We start from the raw sequence: 19,890 nt of genomic DNA, 5'->3' as shown, positions 1-19,890 counted from the left end.
ACAAGATTCTCTACGTGAACTCAGAAATATACCAAGAAATGACACTTGACACAAAACTGCTCTAAAAAGTTTATGTTAATAAGAAGAATTGAGTTTGTGAGAAGACTGAAGAGATTCAAACCTTTACTGGTTCAGTGGAAGTTGAGAGAAAAATGACTAAAGTTATGATTATAATTATTAGAGGTATTTTACAAGGAAAACTAAAAATGTGTAATCTCAAAGACTTTGGTAAATGTTACAGTATATGGTGAGATGTTAGAGTATAGGTCAACGAGTATGGGAAACAACTGTAGTAGATGGAGTTTGGCAGCAATGTAAATCCATTGCGGCGCGTGTAAACTCGAATTAGACGAAGTACGGCGAAGTGAAAATTCTAGTCGGAGGTTGCAGTATCCGGTAAATGGGCCCTAACTCTGGTTTACGCGGGCGTTGCAGCGCCAAACCAGACACCGTTAAACCTTAGTGCCGTGATAAGGAGGTCAGAAATCCCGCTGCCGCTCCATTACGGGGCCCCGTAAGCTCCGGACGTATTTATTGCACGGCTGGTCGAATGTCGATGAATTATTCAGGCGGTTTGGAAACGGAATCGATTAAGGGCAGGTGTCCCCCACCTGCGCGGAGCCGGGTCACGCGCCCCGCATAATTAGAACCTCCTCCAATTCGGCAACCCGATGACAAATCCTCTTTGAACTAGCACCCAGAATGATAATTTGATAAGGGCCTCGAGTTCTCGCGATTAAAAATTCTGCTTGTTCCTCTCGAACTGGTAATGCGAATCCATCAGCTTAATACGAACGGAAACTGCCTCCATTCTTTTTTTATACCACGGCACTTCCTCGACCTCTTGATTCCAAACTTACCGACAAAACTTTTCTGAACCCTTCAACTCTTGAAAGTCAAGAGAAAAAAGTTCCCCACAGTTTCGCTTTTACAAAAGGGTCTCCCACATTTTTTTTTAACCTAATTATTAATTATTTCTTATTTCAACCCTATCTAAGCAAAGGTTGCAGGGGTGTCACCCTTCACCGACCTTACAAGTGGTAATTGACGTATCCCTCGCAACGAAATTAAACGAGCACACAACAGCGGCAAACGAGTGTATCGAACAAAGCCGTTCGCCCTATTCGAACGCAACCCTCACCCTTAATCGAACAAATGAACCACGGTCGACTGAGTCATCTGAAACGCGGCAGATTGATGACTCACGACCCTACGGGGATAGGTAAATAATTTAGTTAGAGGGGGCGTCACTACGACGAACATTCGGCGTCAATTATTCGAAATAACGCATTTTCACCCTATACGTGATAAATGTGACCGTTCCAATAACACCAAACGTATATCGAGCTATCATTATGTGATTAAAATGTACTACTATTTATTTAAAAATAGTGTTTGATTTATTGTATTTCAAGATGTTTTTTATCCATCTATGATCTTTAAAGTTTGTAGCAACACCTAACATAGGATTTGTAAAAAGAGTTTCACCAATTCACAATATTCACACCTTTCTATTCAATAAATCTTGCCTAATCTCAGGGAGGCCCCCTAAAATGGAGCGAAAGGGCCGAAGGAGTTGGGTGGTAGATAGTAGCGGCTTTCTTTACTGGCCACACGGGGGCGCGCGTTCCCCATAAAAAGCCCCGCTATTATCTCCCGTAGCGTACAAATCACTCCCATCTGGGAAGTCAATATCGTTTAGGTATTACACCGGAGGAGTTGAGACTCCCTCGGTATCAAACGGCGGAAATAATTCACGCTTAAGACCCCCCTCGTAGGGTTTCGTTGAGTTTCTGGTCGGTTCTAAAAGCATAAATTTCTGATATCTTTAGGGGTAAACAATCGGGCATCTAAAACTTTGACATGAATTGACTCTGGTTTGTAGCAAACTCTCATTAACTATATTCATTGGCAGCGCAATAATTATGCGGCCACGTAGCGGTTTCATTGTCGAAAGTTCGCGCGATGTTTATCAATAAGCCGAGAAATTCAATACGTCATTTTGTAGACTGAAACTTACGTGCATCAACTTCGCGTGAATGCAGTTTGTTATTATTGGCTTGCCTTGGAAATAATTTTGTTAGGACGGCTTATGCTTCGCCCTGTTTAAGAGGAATGAACCGGCCTCGAGATAAGTAGACGGAAGCTCCTCATTTATTTAACGTTTATTCAACGGCTCAGGACTCCACTGCAATTTTCATCGGATCTTGTATTCAGCTCGCCCCATCGGCTTGGTATTAATTAATTAAAACCGTAATAATTTTCCATCTCTCACTTAGCAGCTCCTCCTTCTTACACGGAAATATGCATAAAAATTACGAAAGGAAAACCGGAGATATGCAACGAGAACGGGATAATTTGCGTCACCACCAGAAGCAGAGTTTCAGCGGATTTGCTGTACTCGTGGACGAAATGAGATAACGGACTCGCCGTTGGTCGTAAACAAATCCAGGACGAAGAGATAATGTCATTCCTCTCGGACAATAAGCCTTCGAACTGCGGTAAATTTTATGTACCAACGCTGCCGCTGTCGCTGTTGTACCACGGTATACAATCGCCTATCGATTTGATGGCACATCGGCAGAAATCACGTTATCAATGTATAGTACAAATCAACACTCTATTCATGAAGAATTAATTAAAACTTGCTCCGAAAAAACCTTATAATAAAAATCACATGAATTCTCTTAAATTTTATTATCTTAAAATTGTGTTAATTTTAATAGAATTTACTAGGTTTTGATGAAAACATTTAATTCCGTAATGTGCTTAAGAATTCCACAATCGTCGGGCATGTAATCCGAGACTATATCGAGTCACGCGATGCAATTTAAATGCAAATCGGCTCTAAACGATTGAAACCAGAAGCCAATTGCATTAATAAATCATGGGCACAATTAGAAGGAATTTCCGTTACAGGATTGCCAAGGGAACGGGTAGTTATTAAGCGATTTCTTTCGGTATCTGTCTGCGAAAAAGCGCGCGTCCGGAAAATAACTCGATAAACGTATTTGCCCGACGATTTGCGGTCCAAAATCCTTTCTGAGACATTAACCCATATAACCGCGTGCACTAAGCGATTCCAGGCATGCACAGGCGCGTTTCCCCATTTTGCCGACGGGTACGGTGGCAAAACTGGAAATTGTGCGACCGACGGCGCCTTATCGATTCCCGATCTGCCGAATCAAAGTTACGCCAAGTTGCACAATAACTTTGGAAACTGAGCCGTACATCGCGTACACCGAATCCCGCAGAAACAAGAACAACGAGACTGTACGGTTAATTTACCGGAATAACGGGCACAATTTCGAATCGTCCCACTGTTAGTTACGTCCTAGCGTGCCCTCCGGTCGTATAGTTATGCGAAATTTCCAGGTTACGTCTTACGACTGCTAATGCATACCCCGGAAAAAACAATCTACATTTCGGCATTGTGGAAACAACGATGCGAAACCGCATTTGGTGAAAACCAGCCGTCATTTCCATTCAAATTCATTCTATTTACGAGACCGTAAAGCTGACATTGTCGAGCGTTTACGATTATGGCGTAACTCATAACATTTAACTTGCAACTGATATCTATATCTACGGACCGTGTATTCTTGTAATAAAACTCCATACAATTAAAACAAACAATTAGAAAACCATTAGACCCTATTTTTTTTAACCAAAAGCTTTGGGTACCTGTTTTCTGGGATCAAAGGGAAGGGTTTCTATACGAGGTACGTTTTAAATGTAGTTGCGGCGCTTCAGGGCACCCTGTATTGATTAGCGCTCGCATTGAAAAGCGAAGGGAGCGTAAATAAAAACAGACACTTAACAGGGCGCTTTTTGCAGAGACGCGGCGTTTAATTTCGCGCAATAGGGGCGAAATTCGTTTATGCGAACATTGAGCGCAGGTCGACGCGTTATCGCACCCTTATTCATTGCGCTGGACCAAATCACTTCACCTTTTGTGCCCGTTTTCAATTAATCTGTCAGAAGTGCTTGTAATTGCCGATTTTGTTCACTTTTGAAATTCAAAATCTTTATCAAAATCGTTTCAATTTCTAGCATACGATGTTAATTATAATCGTTGCAAACCGGGATAAGTAGAGGGTGGCGATAAACGCGAGACAAAGGGTGGAAACGTTAAGCAAGGAGTTAAGGAGCGGGTGGAAGTTGAGAAGCCGAGGTAATTAGCGGTAATTCCACACGGGAAGATGGGAAACTGATGAGCCAGCGAGGATTTCGCTTGCCCGAGGATTACACAATACGTTTGGACGAAATGTGGGCGGATAAGGTGGGGTTTGAAGTCGACGTGCCCTCTGCATCAGGTCACGGAAGCAGCTGTAAGAGGTCCGGCACGTAATAAAGTCTAAAGGTTGGCGAGGGAAACAATGTGTTAGTTTTCTGTTGTTTCCTACCGTGTTGAAAGCATTAATAAGTTAAAAGCTTTCTCAGTTGCGATCTCTTCTATAAATGGAGAAAGAGAAAGGTGACTTTGAATTGAGCACCTTTTCACATGATACATTAGATATGGTTGAAAACAGTTACATGATCGTTAAACGAAGGGAATGAAACGTATTGCAGAAGTCCATTACTTCCCTATTATGTCGGTCATTTAATTATAATTCGAGAGCCAGTCGTCGGCCGATAGATAGTCGACACCATAACAATCGGCCCATTCAGTTCACCCATATCGTATCGGACCGCTTGTTGGGACAGCTTAGGCCATAAAATTAAAGCTAATGCATTTGACCATTAAACCTGGATTATTTACGGATGAGATAACAAACGGTCGGCATCGTAAATTGTTGATGCGCGCATTTCGTGACCGGCGACATCTCTCGTCGTGCTTGGTATCAATCGGCGTATTGGCACACAAAGCTAACTTCGCCGCACCAACTTACTGCCGCTCTAATCTCGGTTGTTACCAGAAAATTGCTTCGTGTCCTGGATAGAATATTATTATCGTCGCGTCGTCGCTCCACGAAAATAGTAACGACAGTAAAAAGAAACCTGGACAAGGTACACGCTTTAGTATTCCGTAGAAATCTCGTACGTTAGTGCGGAGGATAAGGGAATAATCCCCGACATAAAATCGAACGACCTTATCGCTTAGCTTGCCATATGTCGAGCTCCTCGTAAAATGGCTTTTTGCGCATAAACGCGGAAAACCGTAAACCGCTAACGCGCAGATGAATGTATATTCAGCGACGACGACCGATGTAAAGTGCTCCCGAAGGAACTTCTAAACGAAAAAAAGACGCCTCTAAATGTAGAAATGTAATCCGATTTTCGATCGCATCAGCATACGTCTAACAGAACCGTTGTGACTCAAAAATGAGCGTCGATGGGACGTACCGCAAAAGCGATTACCGGCGTCGGAACCAACCGTCCCCATTATATGCAATTGCCGGGCGCATCTGATTGAATGGACCAATAATTGCGCACCGCATTTTCAATCAGTTGTGGCGACCACGTCCGTGATTGATAGCTAATTATTTTCGAATCGGCCAACGCTTCCTATGCATGGCTGCAACCGTCGGTCTGTGGCCAAAAATTACACCACCACATACCAAAATGTTCGCATACGAATTAGAACACCATCCATTAAAGTACTTCAACCACAATTTAAAACTATTTAAATAAAAGTACTATCCAAAACGTTATATCATTTTCAAAATAATTCAAATCAGGTCACAAATGTAGCAAAAACGACCTAATTTTGCAAGAGAACGTTGTAAATGCAACGGCAATGGAACGAACGAAGTGAATTAAACAAGGAAATCAAGTTTTGATAAAGCCACTCGTCGCAGCGCGGATGGAAACGTGGTGGCGCTTTGTTCGCGGTAGTATCGATCCCGAAGTCCAACACGTGAAACCGGCGAGGGCGGCGCTGCCGACGTAGGGCTGAAGAGGACCGAATGAGGCCGCGGGTCCATATCTGGCCCAAAGGTCGTAAACGGCAAAAATTGCCGGTTATTTCCCGGAATGGGCCGGTTTAAACGCCGATAAACGCGTGTTTACGGCTCGTCGTATTTGCTAGGGACCCTCCCGATGCGACGCAAACACGATCTAGGATAAAGAGAAAGGATATTGCGGATCTTCAATTGGTAAAGAAAAGGTTATCAGAAGAAATTTGTGTCGTATCTTAATTACAAAATGACGTCCGTATAACAAGAGGGAAGTAGTTAAGTAATATTAATCAGTCAAACTGCACATTTCGATTTTACAATCTAGTTTACAACGTTCGAGTCGTCTTTTTCGGGGTTTCGTAGGAAGACTTGTTTTATGCGACCCGTAGATGCTCGAGAACAAGGATGTAGGTCCCGTAACACAGATCTCCACTCCGTCCCAGTTAACGGCCCCATTTTATTGTCCCCAGGTTCGAAGATTTACTAACTGTAATTCGGCCCACGTTCGTATCCCTCGTTATTTTCCGGTAGAGTCTTTGCGGGCGCCTGCCGCGGCCTCATTACGCTCCGGAGCTCGACACGGCTCTTTTGATGTCGGAGCAAATATCGGACTCATTCCGGGTGGATCGCGATGCTCTAGCAGTAACTAAGAGGTATCCAACGATGGAAGAAGTCGCGTTGTTGCTACTGCTTAAAGTCAAAGGGACCTCTTCACTGCTCCACTCAAAGAATCCTTTACTCCTCTACCTTTGTTGCCGACCATGTCTACTTCATTAATGGTTTTTCAAATAACTCGAGGCTCAAGATAAAACCACTACAGGTAATTTATAAACTCATTCATTAATTTTATACACATTTTGTGACATTTCCTGTTTTAAATCACTTTATATTTGAAAAAAAAAAACGTCAAATAATAACAGAACATAAAATGTCGTAACAATTCTAATTTATATAAGAATTAAAAATGGTATCTACAAAAGTTGGAATTTCCAGCGGAACTAAAACGAATTCCTTCATGAAATCATCACGATCTAACAAATTAGATCCCCTAACCTTTCCATATATCCGACCAGAAGATGGAGTAAAATCATATTTATACTCGAAAAAGTGTAATAAAAAAACAGTGCCACACAGCTTATCTCTAATTGACTCCAGCTTACCATCTCTAAAACTGCAAAAGTTATATAATACGCGCCTAAAAGAAGAAAGAAATATATCACTTATTGAAAAAAGACAAATAAACAAGCGTCGACGCAAGAAATTGGACCGACAATGGAGCCAACTTACATTACTTGAAACCAAACTGAAACGCAATTTTGAAACTTTCAATTATTTTATAACGGCAAATCATAGTAAAAAGAAACGATTAATAACCAACATTAAATTTCAAACTAATCTTATTACTAGCAGAGAAAAGCAAATAAACGAATTAAAAATAAAATATGATAAACTTAACGGTATTAAGTGTCTTATGCAACAAAAAATCAAAGAATTCAGTATATATTCAGATTATTTACAAAAAGTATGCGACATTACAAAGGGTTTTCAGAGTTTGGCAGATAGCGCACAGTATCATTTTAAAAACGAAACAGATATCATAAACAAATATGAGAATTTCCTTGTTTCTAAAAAGATGATTTTTGCCCGTCATGAATATTATCGTATGGAAATCGAACGGATACAAAATATGTATTATAAAATGATCAAGGAAAAGTACGACAACTTGCAGTCCTTGGAACTCTTTTTAGCTACAATAATAACAAGATTCAAACTAGCTAGACAAGAATCCGCAAGATGGGAAAAACAAGTTTACGTGATTCTAGAAAGATCATTGTGTATTAAACGAGATAATGCTGATACTCAAATGGATATTCAAAGCTTGTATCGACAATTCGCGGAACGAAACAATATTACCCACCGATTAAATGTTACCGATTATAAAGAACAATTAGATTATATCAAATCATGTTTGAATAAATTGGATAAGGTTTTAAACATAATTAAGCCCATGGAAAGAATCGTATAATCTTATTTATAATCTATATCTTTAATTTATAATTTACAATAATATTTTTACAATTGTAAGGACATAATCCTGAAAATATAACTATAATTATTATTTTGATGTATATATTGAAGTAAAAACAAGTCACCAGTTGCATTTTTTCCTAAAATTGTAACTAAAATCGTAAAATCAAAATACTTATTAATATGAAGGTTTCATGAAAAGTTTTTCCTTCCTAAAACCAATCAGGGAAGTTTTCATGGAAACAAAATATAACATAATCTTTTTATCTCGTACCTGTTGTATCCCTAAGTACAATCTAGTTTGTCAAATATCATCACCCCCTACTGCGTAAAGTTTTCAAAGCTGATCGTGGTGATTACATAAGAAATTAAGCTTTTGTAGTTTAAGCTTTAGAATCAGCTTGTTGTTTCCGGTTCTGCATGGCTAGAGTTGAAAGAAGTGAAAGATTAAATAATATAAAGATACCTAATGGATTGGTTTCGACATGTGACTCCATGTTACGGAGCTATGTTAGGCGTTGTTGGTTCTGGAAGGTTTCTAGAAAATGCTCCATAGTATCCTTGTATCATTACTTTCTAGTTGTATTATTTCAGTTGTGGTTAATCCTAACATGACATTTTTGCTTAATTGTTTAAACGTAAATTTGAGACTATTAATCGTTGTTACAATGAGTGACAGAACAGTTAGGAAATTAAGAATAAATGAAGAGGGAGGTTTATTTGTGTTTTGTTTATATAGAAATAATTATACATAATTTTTTTTAAAAAATTTAGTTATTATATAATAACTCAATTTTAGTTGTTATATAATAACTCAATTTCGTACGATGAAGTGTTAAAAGGAACACGGGGAATAAAGTCTATAACACTGGACAGAAGCACTGTTATTTCTTAAGAAGATGAAGAACGGCTTGTAGATGGACGCCGAATAATGGAAAAATATGGATTCATTTGTATATAATGTAATATGGTCCTTTTAACATTTAAATCTTTAACACTGGAAAATTATTCTACATAAGTATAGAATATCGACAAAACCAATCCTGCTAAAACGTAGGTAGTTGGAGCAAAAAAACTGTCTTCTACTCGAACAGTCAGTGGTCCAGGGAGAGAGAAATTTACTGTTTTACTTGTAGCCTCTGCTTCTGGAAATTAAGTGACACCTCTCGTTATATTTAAAGGAAAAAATATCGGGCATCAGTGGCATGTACTAAAAGAAACTAGATTTTCAGGTTGCGCAATAGCTGGATGGTGCACAATATTTCCAATTTTAGGTTGAATAGAAGAAAGCGCACAACGTAGATTACTAGCAATACTAAGTTTATTTTATTTTTTATAATTATATTGCTACAACTGTAAAAAACGCCCTTTGTACAAATAAGTAGAATAGGGTAAATACAGTTGCAGCGCTTGCTATGTTATGCCGGGATAAATTTTGAGATATATTACCCAGAATAGTGACATATTTGACAACAGAATAATTTTTAATTTCCAAAACTTAGTAGTGTTTCTGGTAGCTCATCATCATGGTAGCGATTCGTAGCCAACTTATAAATGTTATCATCGAACGAGTTAGGAAAATAACGTTGAATTTAGCGCTGAGGTGCTGCAAACGGCAAAACTCTAAAACCTCCTTTAAACGCGATTCCTTTGAGATTGAAAATAATTTAGGAAAGCAGGAATAATTGCACGGTAAAATTTTGCGATTCCAGAGTTGCAATTTTTTAATATACGTCGTGATGGCATCTCGATGATAAATTATGTTCGATTGCAATTTCAGGTTTTGTGAATTGAAGAAATCGAAAATATCCGATAGATATGTTAATACTGCTAAGACAGTACGTTTTCTGTATTCAATATACAGTTCAGTTTGTTTTTGGATTTCTAAAAACACAATTACTTTTTGAAGCTCATATAAGCTTGCTAATATATTTCGTTTTAAGAGAATAATGTTTTATGTTCTGTGCCCAAATCTTCACAAAAGACCTAATTGACAATTTTAATGCATAATTTTGAAGAATCGTTGAATAGCGGCTACTTTAGGGTTTCTTTCTTTGACCAATTGTACGAATCCTGAGCGAGAGCCTATCAACTTTTGCCATTACAGTTCATGTTTGTCAAAGAAATCAGAGATAGCTGTCAGACTCTGTAGAAAACAGCATTTCCACCTTGATTATCTCGTTATATACAGGTTGATTCAAAAAACTGCTGACAGACTTCTAGGGCAGGTAATACATCAAAAATTAAGATGAAAAGTCTTTATATACATGGGGTCGCAAATGCTTCCTTAACGAGATATAGCGGGTCAAAGTTTCTTTAAAATTAAACATTATCTGCAATAAAAAGCCCTTTTTTAAAAATATTTTCAACTCCACTGCTAATTTTCTCAAACGGGCAGTATTTTCGTGTAAAGTGATTAATTATCTATCAATTGGTCTCTTACAAAACTTTGATTAAAGCAACAGTTTTTGATTGAATTAACAAATTTTCTACAAACGTATTTTTCTTAAAAACTATTGCTTTGATCAAAGTTGTGTAAGAGACCAATTGATAGATAATTGATCACTTTACACGCGTAGAGAGCAATGGCGTAGACAATATTTTTAAAAAAGTGTTTTTTATTGCAGATAATGTTTAATTTTAAAGAATCTTTGATCGGCTATATCTCGCCAACGAGGCATTTCCGACCCCATGTATATTAAGACTATTCATCTTAATTTTTCTTGTATTATCTACTCTAGAAGTCTATCACCGGTTTTTTGAATCACCCTGTATATTGAACGAAAACTAGAAATTGACAACAATGTGCCTCATCTCTAGTCTTGTCCAATTGCATTGCGAAAAACTTAGATTTTTTCACGGTTTTCTACTACCTGAATTTTCATGTCTGCTGCCATATCATCGATGTGACGTTTCACAGTATTGTCAGAAAGCGGTATATGTGAAAATTTTTGTTTACATTATGGTCCAAGAAGAATAACTTCAACGTGATGAGTCACATGCTCAACACAAGAGGCGATCTGGCGAAAAGATTGCATAAAAGTTAAATACAATACAAAATTCGAACTGGCGTGTCCCTCGCTTCTGCCAGTACTGATCCATATGCTAATTACATCATTTTAAAATGGCCATAACTTATAATGGAAAAGCAAAGTAATATTATGCGTCTCACACATAACTTCAAAAGTAACCAGAATTTTGGTAAAAAGCCATTTTTCTTGTACATAACCTCAAATATCTCAAAATCTTGACGTGATGGTCCAATTCTGAGTTCGAATTCCGATACAAAAAATTACTCCGGAAATGATCGACCATCCAACAACAATCAACACATTTTATTTTGCAGAACTGTGTATTGATTTACGTTTATTTTTTAAGACACATAAAAGCTTTTTAGTGTGTACAGTAAATGTAGATAAGATGTCGTTAAGAGTACTCAAGTATTAATAAGTTAGAAAGTTCTTTTTTGTTTTTTATTACAAAGAGAAGCATAGAAATACCAGGCGTATGAATAAATTATATTTTAATTCCGAGTGCACCGACCAACGAATCGATTTCTCGTCAGCCGAGCTCGAGGCATTCAGTTTTTACGGTCAAACAAACTCGATCGAGAAGTTCGCGGAAGTCGATTCGGTCGTTACCGGGGGTTGGTTGGTGGCGGCTTCGGCGCCCTGCGACGACTCGTTAGGGGCTAGTGAAAAGTTTGAAAGGTAATTGAGCATAAAGTCGAGTGAAGAATGGCTCGCAATATTACTCCGGAGCTGCCACCTTTACGTCCGCAGAAGGTTCGGCTTTTGAACGGAGCACGTTGCTAGAAGTCATCATCGTTCATCGTTCACGTCGACCTCGCGTGGAAAGCGATTCTTGAGCTGGATTCGCCTACACGTTTCACTGAAATTTAACCAACTATATATAGCAAGGATCCGCACTGCAGGAATATCCACATCTTAATCTCAATAGAAGATGCACGGTCGATGTTATATAGTGAAGGTGTTTTATGTAAGACGTTTCTAGGTTTCCGTTTCTAAATGGCAGGTGGAAATCTCGTGGTAAGCCGCAGGGGTGAAGAGGGTAGAGAGCACAGAGCGCTCCGGTTGAGATATTGAAATTCGATTTGAAGTGACAGGATTTGTTTGCTTATCAAATACAGAGCTATCGGCAAATATTTACGTGAAGTGAGAAAGTTTGCCGAATTTATTTGCTGTGATATATCGACGAAGCTCGCCTCGGGTTCTACAAAATTTTTCCCTCCTTTCCCTTTCGTCACCGATTTACTCATCTCTATAAGGAAACAACCTTTTTCGTAAGTAACACAAACTCTTTATTTACCTCTACCTACTCAAAATATAAAAATAATAGAAAGCCAACAGAAAATTCGATTACAAGTTTTACAAAAATGTATAGTTAGAATGGTTAATAAACCTTTTTGATGTCCATAATGAACATTTCCGTACAATAGTCTCTGAACACATAAAAGCAGAATTTTGAAAATTCCGTGTGAACGAAGCGTATTTTAATAAAACCCTATAGTGAAACTTTGGAAAATGTTTGTTTTAATAACACGGCGGTAGAATGCAATTGATGCGAGCGATTTAGCGCGTTCCATTGTTCCCGAATGAAAATGTGTACGATATAGCACTATTTATATCACGCCGATATGAGCACTATTACGAGGCATGGCTGCAGATGTCGCCCAACAAGCAAAATTAGTCGCAATTAAACCGAGCACTTAAACTAACTGAATAACTAAAACGACCTTTTTGTCAAATGTTTAAAAAATATGATGATGAAATGCAACTTTATGCACCGATTAAATTCGATTAAATCTACTACAAAACGGGGCGCGCGTTTCTAAAAATAAACGTCACATGCAATATCTAAACGAGGGACATAAAATTATGCCATAATGTCACCGTCTTCGTAATTAAGTCCGACCACGAGTTATAACCCTGTAAATTAATATCGTTGAAATTACAGATCGTATCACCTTTATACACGCTACCATACACTAAGAAAGAGGCTGAAGAAGCACCTCAAACTTTTCCCTGAAAGTTGTCTTTCCATTTACGTTCCTTTCGACGCTTTTCAAAGCCACACGCGAGCACCCCTTTGCGCAAAATAATCGTGATTTGTAGCACCCGTGGTTGTAAAAACGACACGTCGTTTAATGGGGTTGACGGTGAAAATGGTACACGCAATGTTGGCATTTCGATGCGTGAACGAATTACGACGTTTCCCTGCTTATTACGGAATGACGAGATTAATTCTACTTCTTCAAATAAAAAACATTTCAAATCTAAGCTTAAGTTATTATGATTTAGAAGTAATAGTATAACGAGGATTATAATTTCAAACTTAATCTATATTCAATGGGACTCAATGGGATTCAATATGCTGGATATATATCTCTACATTATGTATAATATAGTAGATTAATGTGCAAACCTGTTACTATTAACTCCCTGAATACATATTTGAATAGTATTGATTTTAATGGAATGGTTCAATCCTCTCATGACATTTACATTTTATTAATAATTCAAAAATTATAACTACAACAAAAATTGGATTATTGACAGTTGTTATATTTTATTCAATTCGAAATCAAAATGTAATTTACCTTTTAAAAGATAATAACCGATAAAGGGTAACTACCGCTAGTTATATCAGATTGCACCTGAAGCATAGGTCAAAAGCAGGTACTCACTCTTGCCCGAATACTCGAAGGTCCACTTCAACTCTAACAGCTCAGGTCATGAGTATCAATTAAGTTAATAGAGCGTTACTATTTTAATGAGAAATTTTTCTTTGTCAAAAACTTTTAAAGTACGGTTTTATAAACGAATTAAAATTGCAACTAAAAGAAGCTTATGGTTTGCATGCGGTGAAAGTACCTTTCCTAATAACGTAGATGAGTGGTAATCAATCTGTTGAGTTTGACCTCTTCGAAAACAGGCGCTTGTACCAGCCACTCGTCAAGTAATGGGTAGTTTCCTGGTTCGCGTGCACCCCAATGGATCACGAAATCACTTGCAATCAATCAAGAGAGGAGCGCAACGTTGCGTTATTATCAAACCACATCCGGCAATTTTAGGATAATTAGTGACCTCAATATCGACCTCATCATTACATATTTATGTAAGAGGATTCATCGAAAATTATAGATCGTCCTTTGATCCTTTCCCTCGTATAGATACTTCTCCGAGCGGAGCTAATTTGACGAAGCGCGGCGAGCTTTCGATAGGAAAACGTTCCGAACGAATGGTCGAATCGATATTTGCGGCGATAATAGCGGGACGGGCCATTCAACGGTAATTGCAGTCGCCGTTCACGGAAAACGGGTCACCGGTGCGCGCTTTTCTGCTCCTCAGGTCGATAGTTTGCAATGCATTACGGCAACAATTGGAATCGAAATGCATTTCATGTGTTAGGTCGACGTCAATTTTTTATCCGACCCCCAATATATGTGCATACTTATAATTGCGCCCGAATTTTACACCCATTTATTTCCAATTCGCGCATTTCCTCCATTGATTTTTTAAGAATGAAAAAAGAAATCTGAGCGTTGTTAGAAACCCATAATTTTCGTACGCACGATTTCTCAGTTCGCGATTTCTCTCTCTGAAAGGAATGCAATTAACGAAAAGAAAGGCCACGATTAATTCAAAAAAGCGGTCCAACCCACTCCGGATGAAATATTTTCGCGTTTAGGGGATAATCGAGGACCGCTTCCTATTCGCTTTTCGCCGAACAACTTTTCATTCCGGACGTTTTCGTCTTCTGATTAATCTGGTTCAACGAAACAATCGATAGGTACGCGGGGAGAAAATTTAGTTGTACCAAAATAGAACCGGCCGTTTTGATTGTTACACTATAATAACAGCCGAAAAAAGTTATTAAATTTGGAATGGTAGCTCAAATCCCTGGGTGAAATCCCGGTGGGAGGAGTTTTCCCCGTAATGTATATGTTGCGGTGTCCCTTTAGTATTAGGGCAGCATAATCTCGCGACAACAATGCTCTCTGGTGGCCGGTTCTAGCAAAGGTGGTGATACGTCGATAAGGACCTCGCCAACACCAGCTACCATACCATCCCCTATTGTTCCCCCACACCGTATATAATTCAGATTTCATTGTTATCCGACGATATACAGAGATTGTATTTTCAAACCGAAACAAAATAAGACTTTTCAGAATTCAAGATAACATAAATTGGATCATTATTTTTAAGTACCAATAACAAAAGAGAGTAGGTATTGTTATACTTACAGATTGTAGTGGACATCCGCCATGTTAGGCCTATACTGAAGCGCTCTCCTGAAGGCGATTTCAGCTTCGGCTTTTCGACCACTGCTACTAAGAACGCTGCCCAAGTTTCCATAAGCTGAAACCGCAAGAAACGTTTATCGTTTGATCTGGAGGAAGCCTGAAAGCGTGGAAAGCTTGCGTCACGCGAACGGCGCGTTTCGGGCTAACTGGTAATTGGATTAGTTCGCAACGGCGCCGCCCTTTGACAAAGTCGGACACGCACGCGTTCGTCGATTAAATATTTGACAAGTGCAGAGGCGCCATATAGTTAATAACGCCGGGTACTAAAATAATGAAGCACAAGTATGGCTGCCGCAGCCCCGAAGCGACAGAACTCCGCAGTTCATTAATTACCGGTGTGCTCTCGAAAGTTATCGTCGCGGTCTATTTTTAATGCAATTAACTCGACGTACTTATTTAACACGACCCGCAGAGTACCAGTTTTCAGTGTCGTTTTAGAAACGAAAATTTTCAGCTACCCACTTTACACAGAAGCGACACGACCGTGGAAGGTTATCACTAATTAATGGTATACAAGTTTGCAGTATGCTATTGATACAAATAATATTTTATTTATTATATAGAATGTTGTAAAATTACTACTAAAGCTTTATTAAGTGCATTATCGTGTATAGTTACAATTTATTTCTAAGCTCATTAAAGAATCATGTCATTGGTGAGGCAATTTTCTGATGCTATATATGTTATGTTACATATCCTATATATTGCGTAGTTGTTAGGGGATTTCCGTTACGTGGGTAATTATAAAAGACGATAATGCTTCAAAAATCCCAATTCATAACTATGAAAATGAATGTCTTGAAAAAAATATCGGCTCAACAGTACAGAAAAATTTTTGATTTCGGATATTAAGGAAAAAACTAGTTGTTTGTCGTGCAACAGTTCTTAAAGTTCTGGGTATTACTAAACTAAGAGTAGAGGGATTAGCACCTTGGTAATTTTTTGAGCGCAAGTCCGCAAGAAAAGAGAAGCGGTGATAGAAAGACAGCTAAGTTTGTTTGAAACTCTGATACTATAAAAACTATAAAAAAATCTATTCAGCATTCAAATACACAGAATTTCATTGCTGCAGAGAGCGAAGTTGAAAAGACTATTTTGGTAGTGATCTCAAATGTATAGATATAGTATGAAATGCAGGTTTCAGAAGGTTTTTCTTACATTTTTCAATATTGGGTTTGGAACACCAAGAACGGAAGTCTGTCTGAAACCGATAAAGCTAAAAAGACAAATAAAAGCTTCGTGAAAACGCTCTCTTCTCACTATAACCTTTGATTGCTAACAAAACTTTGCTATTTTAAAACTTCTTGATCAGCCGATAGTTGTATTTATATAACTTTTTTCTTGTTCAAAACACTTCGAAGGATTGCTTAAAAGGGAAAACTTTTTTTATACGCTTGGGGACAACGTAAGTTACCAAAAGGATCTAATAAAATAATGTCTTGTTATTATCACACATTGTAAAATATAGATTTTACAGGAATTTTTGTACTACGATGTTTTGCAGATGGTTGTTCATGAGGCGCCTTCAACTGTATTCAATGCCTTCTCATTCATCTTCCAATTGTTTTTTATTAGAAAGAATAAAAAAACATTGTTATTTAGAAGAATTACTTACAAGTCCGAGCTAAGCATTGCAAATCCTAAGAAAATGTTTACCAGAAAAATCCTAAATGTTTTTAAAATTTACAATGTTGATAACATCGGCTTCCTTGAGATTAATAAAAACAAAGTTGGCTCCCAAATCGCTTCTAGAAATGAAGCGAACGGGGAAGAGTTTATTGTACAAGAGAACATCATATATCACAACATATTTTATTTTGACTAATAATATGACAATTTTAATAACTAAGCCACAACTAAAGCAGCGATAAAATGCTTCATCTTTGGTTTAAGTTGTCTAGATGAAATACAATCCAGTTTAAAAAACTTTAAAGCCAATTACACGAAACATTAAAGATTGAAGAACACCTTTATCGATTGATTATCATAATAAGTTTGTGTCGGTATAGTAACACACTTTGCCATTTTAGTAACCATGGCTCAGTAAAACAGGCAACATCGTCCGTTAGCCATAAAATATTTTATACAAGCAGCGATAGTTTGAAAGCTGCGGGAGTTTCGATGTTTTTACAACTCAGCACGTCATGGTGTCGTCACATCAAAACACGCGATAAAAAATTGGATCGATAACTTTGAAGAGACAGAATCTGACCTAAAGAAAAAACCAACAGGACGACCAAGAAGTGCTCGTACTCCACAAAAGATTGAGTCTGTATTACGAAGCCCACGGCGTTCAATTCGTAAGCAAACAGCTGCGATTGATATGTCCCAGAATTTCATCCATACAAGCTGCAGATAGTGCAACAACTGAAGGAAAACGATTACCAGTTGCATTCTGTTAACGAATGATAACAAACATAAACAATGCCGATGAATTTCTAAGCAAGTTGTGGATGTCAGACGTGGTACATTTCCATCTCACAGGTTACGTAAATACTTAGCTACTTACTAGTAAATAGTAGTAAATACTAGTTACTTACGTAAATAAGCAGAACTACCGCTACTGGATAGACACAAATCATAAAGAAGTTCGTGAGCGCCCTTTACACACTAGTAAAGTGACAGTATGGTGTGCTCTTTCATTACATGGAATCACAGTAACTGTTAATGCCAATTGTTACGTAGAGATGTTACAATTTTTCATTACAGCTGAATTGAAAAATTTTCCGCACGTTTAAAAAACCTGGTTTGAACAGGATGGAGCAATATGACACACTGCACGACAATCAATTGAAGTTGGTAACGTTCCCTAGCGCCCTAGATCGCCAGATCTTGTGGAGCTATCTCAAGAGTAAAATGCACACGACTCAGCCAAGAATTCAGGTCCATGTAGATAGCCCCCCGACATACCCAAAAATAAAAAATCTTTGTGCTAAAATATTGTACTAGTTTTGTACCCTAATGTACCACCAACGGAAAGTTTTGTACCCCTACGATTTTTAAACTATAACGTTTTTTGTGATGGAGGGCTGCCGATATTTTTTAACAAAAACGAACCTTTTAGTACAATTAAATTAGTAAATTATTGTACTAGTTTTATACCTTAATGTACCGGTGAAAAAAAGTTTTGTACCCAGCTGTTTCCGAGAAACAACCCATTTTATAAGGCGGGAGCTGGCTGAAGGTTACATTCTGGCGATTTAGCATATAAACTTGCCATTTTCTTTGCGTTATAGTATTGTACTAGTTTTGTACCTTAATGTAACGGTGAAAAAAGTTTTGTACCCTAACGGTTTCCGAGAAACAACCCCTTTTATAAAGCGGGAGCTGGCGGAAAGTCACATTCTGGTGGTTTAACATGCAAGCTTGCCATTTTCTGTGCATTATAGTATTGTACTAGTTTTGTAAAAACCCCTTTTATAAGGCGAGGGCTGGCGGAAAGTCACATTCTGACGGTTGAAACATACAAACTGCCATTTTTTGTGCATTATACTATTGTGAAAGACTATTTTGTGAAATACGAATAAAATACGAATAATCATTTGCAGCTTTGCTGAGGTATACCTACTATTAGGTATAGGTATATTTTAATAATTTGTACGACATAAAATAAACATTGGCAATTTATAGCTTCCATATGCATGCACTGGGTGACTTTTGTAGACAAGTCGTCGTAGTTTTGCCAGCCTAACACTTGGTGACAGGATGGTTAAACTTAATTCTATTCCAGTGAATACCTCAAAGAAAGTATATTCTTTGTCGATATTATAACTATTGTTATTCTTCTTTCCACATGTACATGTATTACAATCTGAATTATTTAAGGCCTTATCTATATTATTTAAAATACTTTGTGTTGTAATGTTATCAGTAGCGGACAGAAATAATATAGGATTTTGATACTTTATTAAGGTTTTCAAACATGTACAATTGTAATAAATATATCTCTAAATATAGGATATATTCTCGAAAAAATATATCAAGACGTAAAGGTAAAGTTTTCTTTGAAAGGAAATTTCGCTTAAGACGTTTAAAATTTGCTTCAACAGCTGCACTACTTCCATACAATGGTGCATGTAAATAATATGAGCGCATTATGCTTGACCAGAATGAAAGATATATCATCAGTCACATTAATTTTAATTGGCATAATAATTGCTTCCAAATATGGGGCATTATCGCGGTCTCCTTCTATCATTCTATTTCTGCAGTCGTTTTCAATATCAATTGCCCATTTAAAGAAGTAGTTGGTTGTTAAATATTCATTATCTTCTAGGATAATGTTACTTACACTATCATCATTATCTTCACTTTCAAATGATGCTGTATCTTGTCCACTTATTTTCATTTTTAAATATTGTTTGGCCAATTGGCACGAATTGGGTGTTCCTGTGAAACTTTTTTTCACCGGTACGTTAAGGTACAACGCACAGAAAATGGCAAGTTTGTATATTAAACTGCCAGAATGTGAGTTTCCGCCAGCTCCCGCCTTATAACAGGGGTTGTTTCTCGAAAACCTTTTTTCACCGGTACATTTAGGTACAAAACTGGTATAATGTTTTAGTGTACTAAAAGGTTCGTTTTTGTCAAAAAATGTCGGGGGCTGATATGTAGGCAGCCCCTCATCACAAAAAG

The 19,890-nt window shown here is 37.8% G+C and overlaps 2 protein-coding genes across 2 annotated transcripts in view; one reads left to right on the top strand and one right to left on the bottom strand.

Annotated features, from left to right (window-relative positions):
* Positions 1–19,890, top strand: part of LOC111424116 (Trehalose-6-phosphate synthase 1) — a 222,592-nt gene that overhangs the window by 121,986 nt on the left and 80,716 nt on the right. The gene's annotated exons all lie outside the window — the stretch shown is intronic.
* The window catches only part of LOC111424104 (Transmembrane O-mannosyltransferase targeting cadherins 2), a 73,980-nt gene that overhangs the window by 27,922 nt on the left and 26,168 nt on the right, over positions 1–19,890 (bottom strand). The window contains exon 4 of the mRNA XM_023057533.2: positions 15,196–15,310. Within this exon, the coding sequence (XP_022913301.1) occupies positions 15,196–15,310 (115 nt within the window). The remainder of the gene's footprint in view (positions 1–15,195; positions 15,311–19,890) is intronic.

The sequence above is a fragment of the Onthophagus taurus genome, chromosome 11 (assembly GCF_036711975.1).
Source record: "Onthophagus taurus isolate NC chromosome 11, IU_Otau_3.0, whole genome shotgun sequence".
In the NCBI taxonomy this organism is placed as follows: Eukaryota; Metazoa; Arthropoda; class Insecta; order Coleoptera; family Scarabaeidae; genus Onthophagus; species Onthophagus taurus.
The sequence above is the reverse complement of the archived record's forward strand: the minus strand, read 5'-3'. Positions and strand labels throughout refer to the sequence as shown.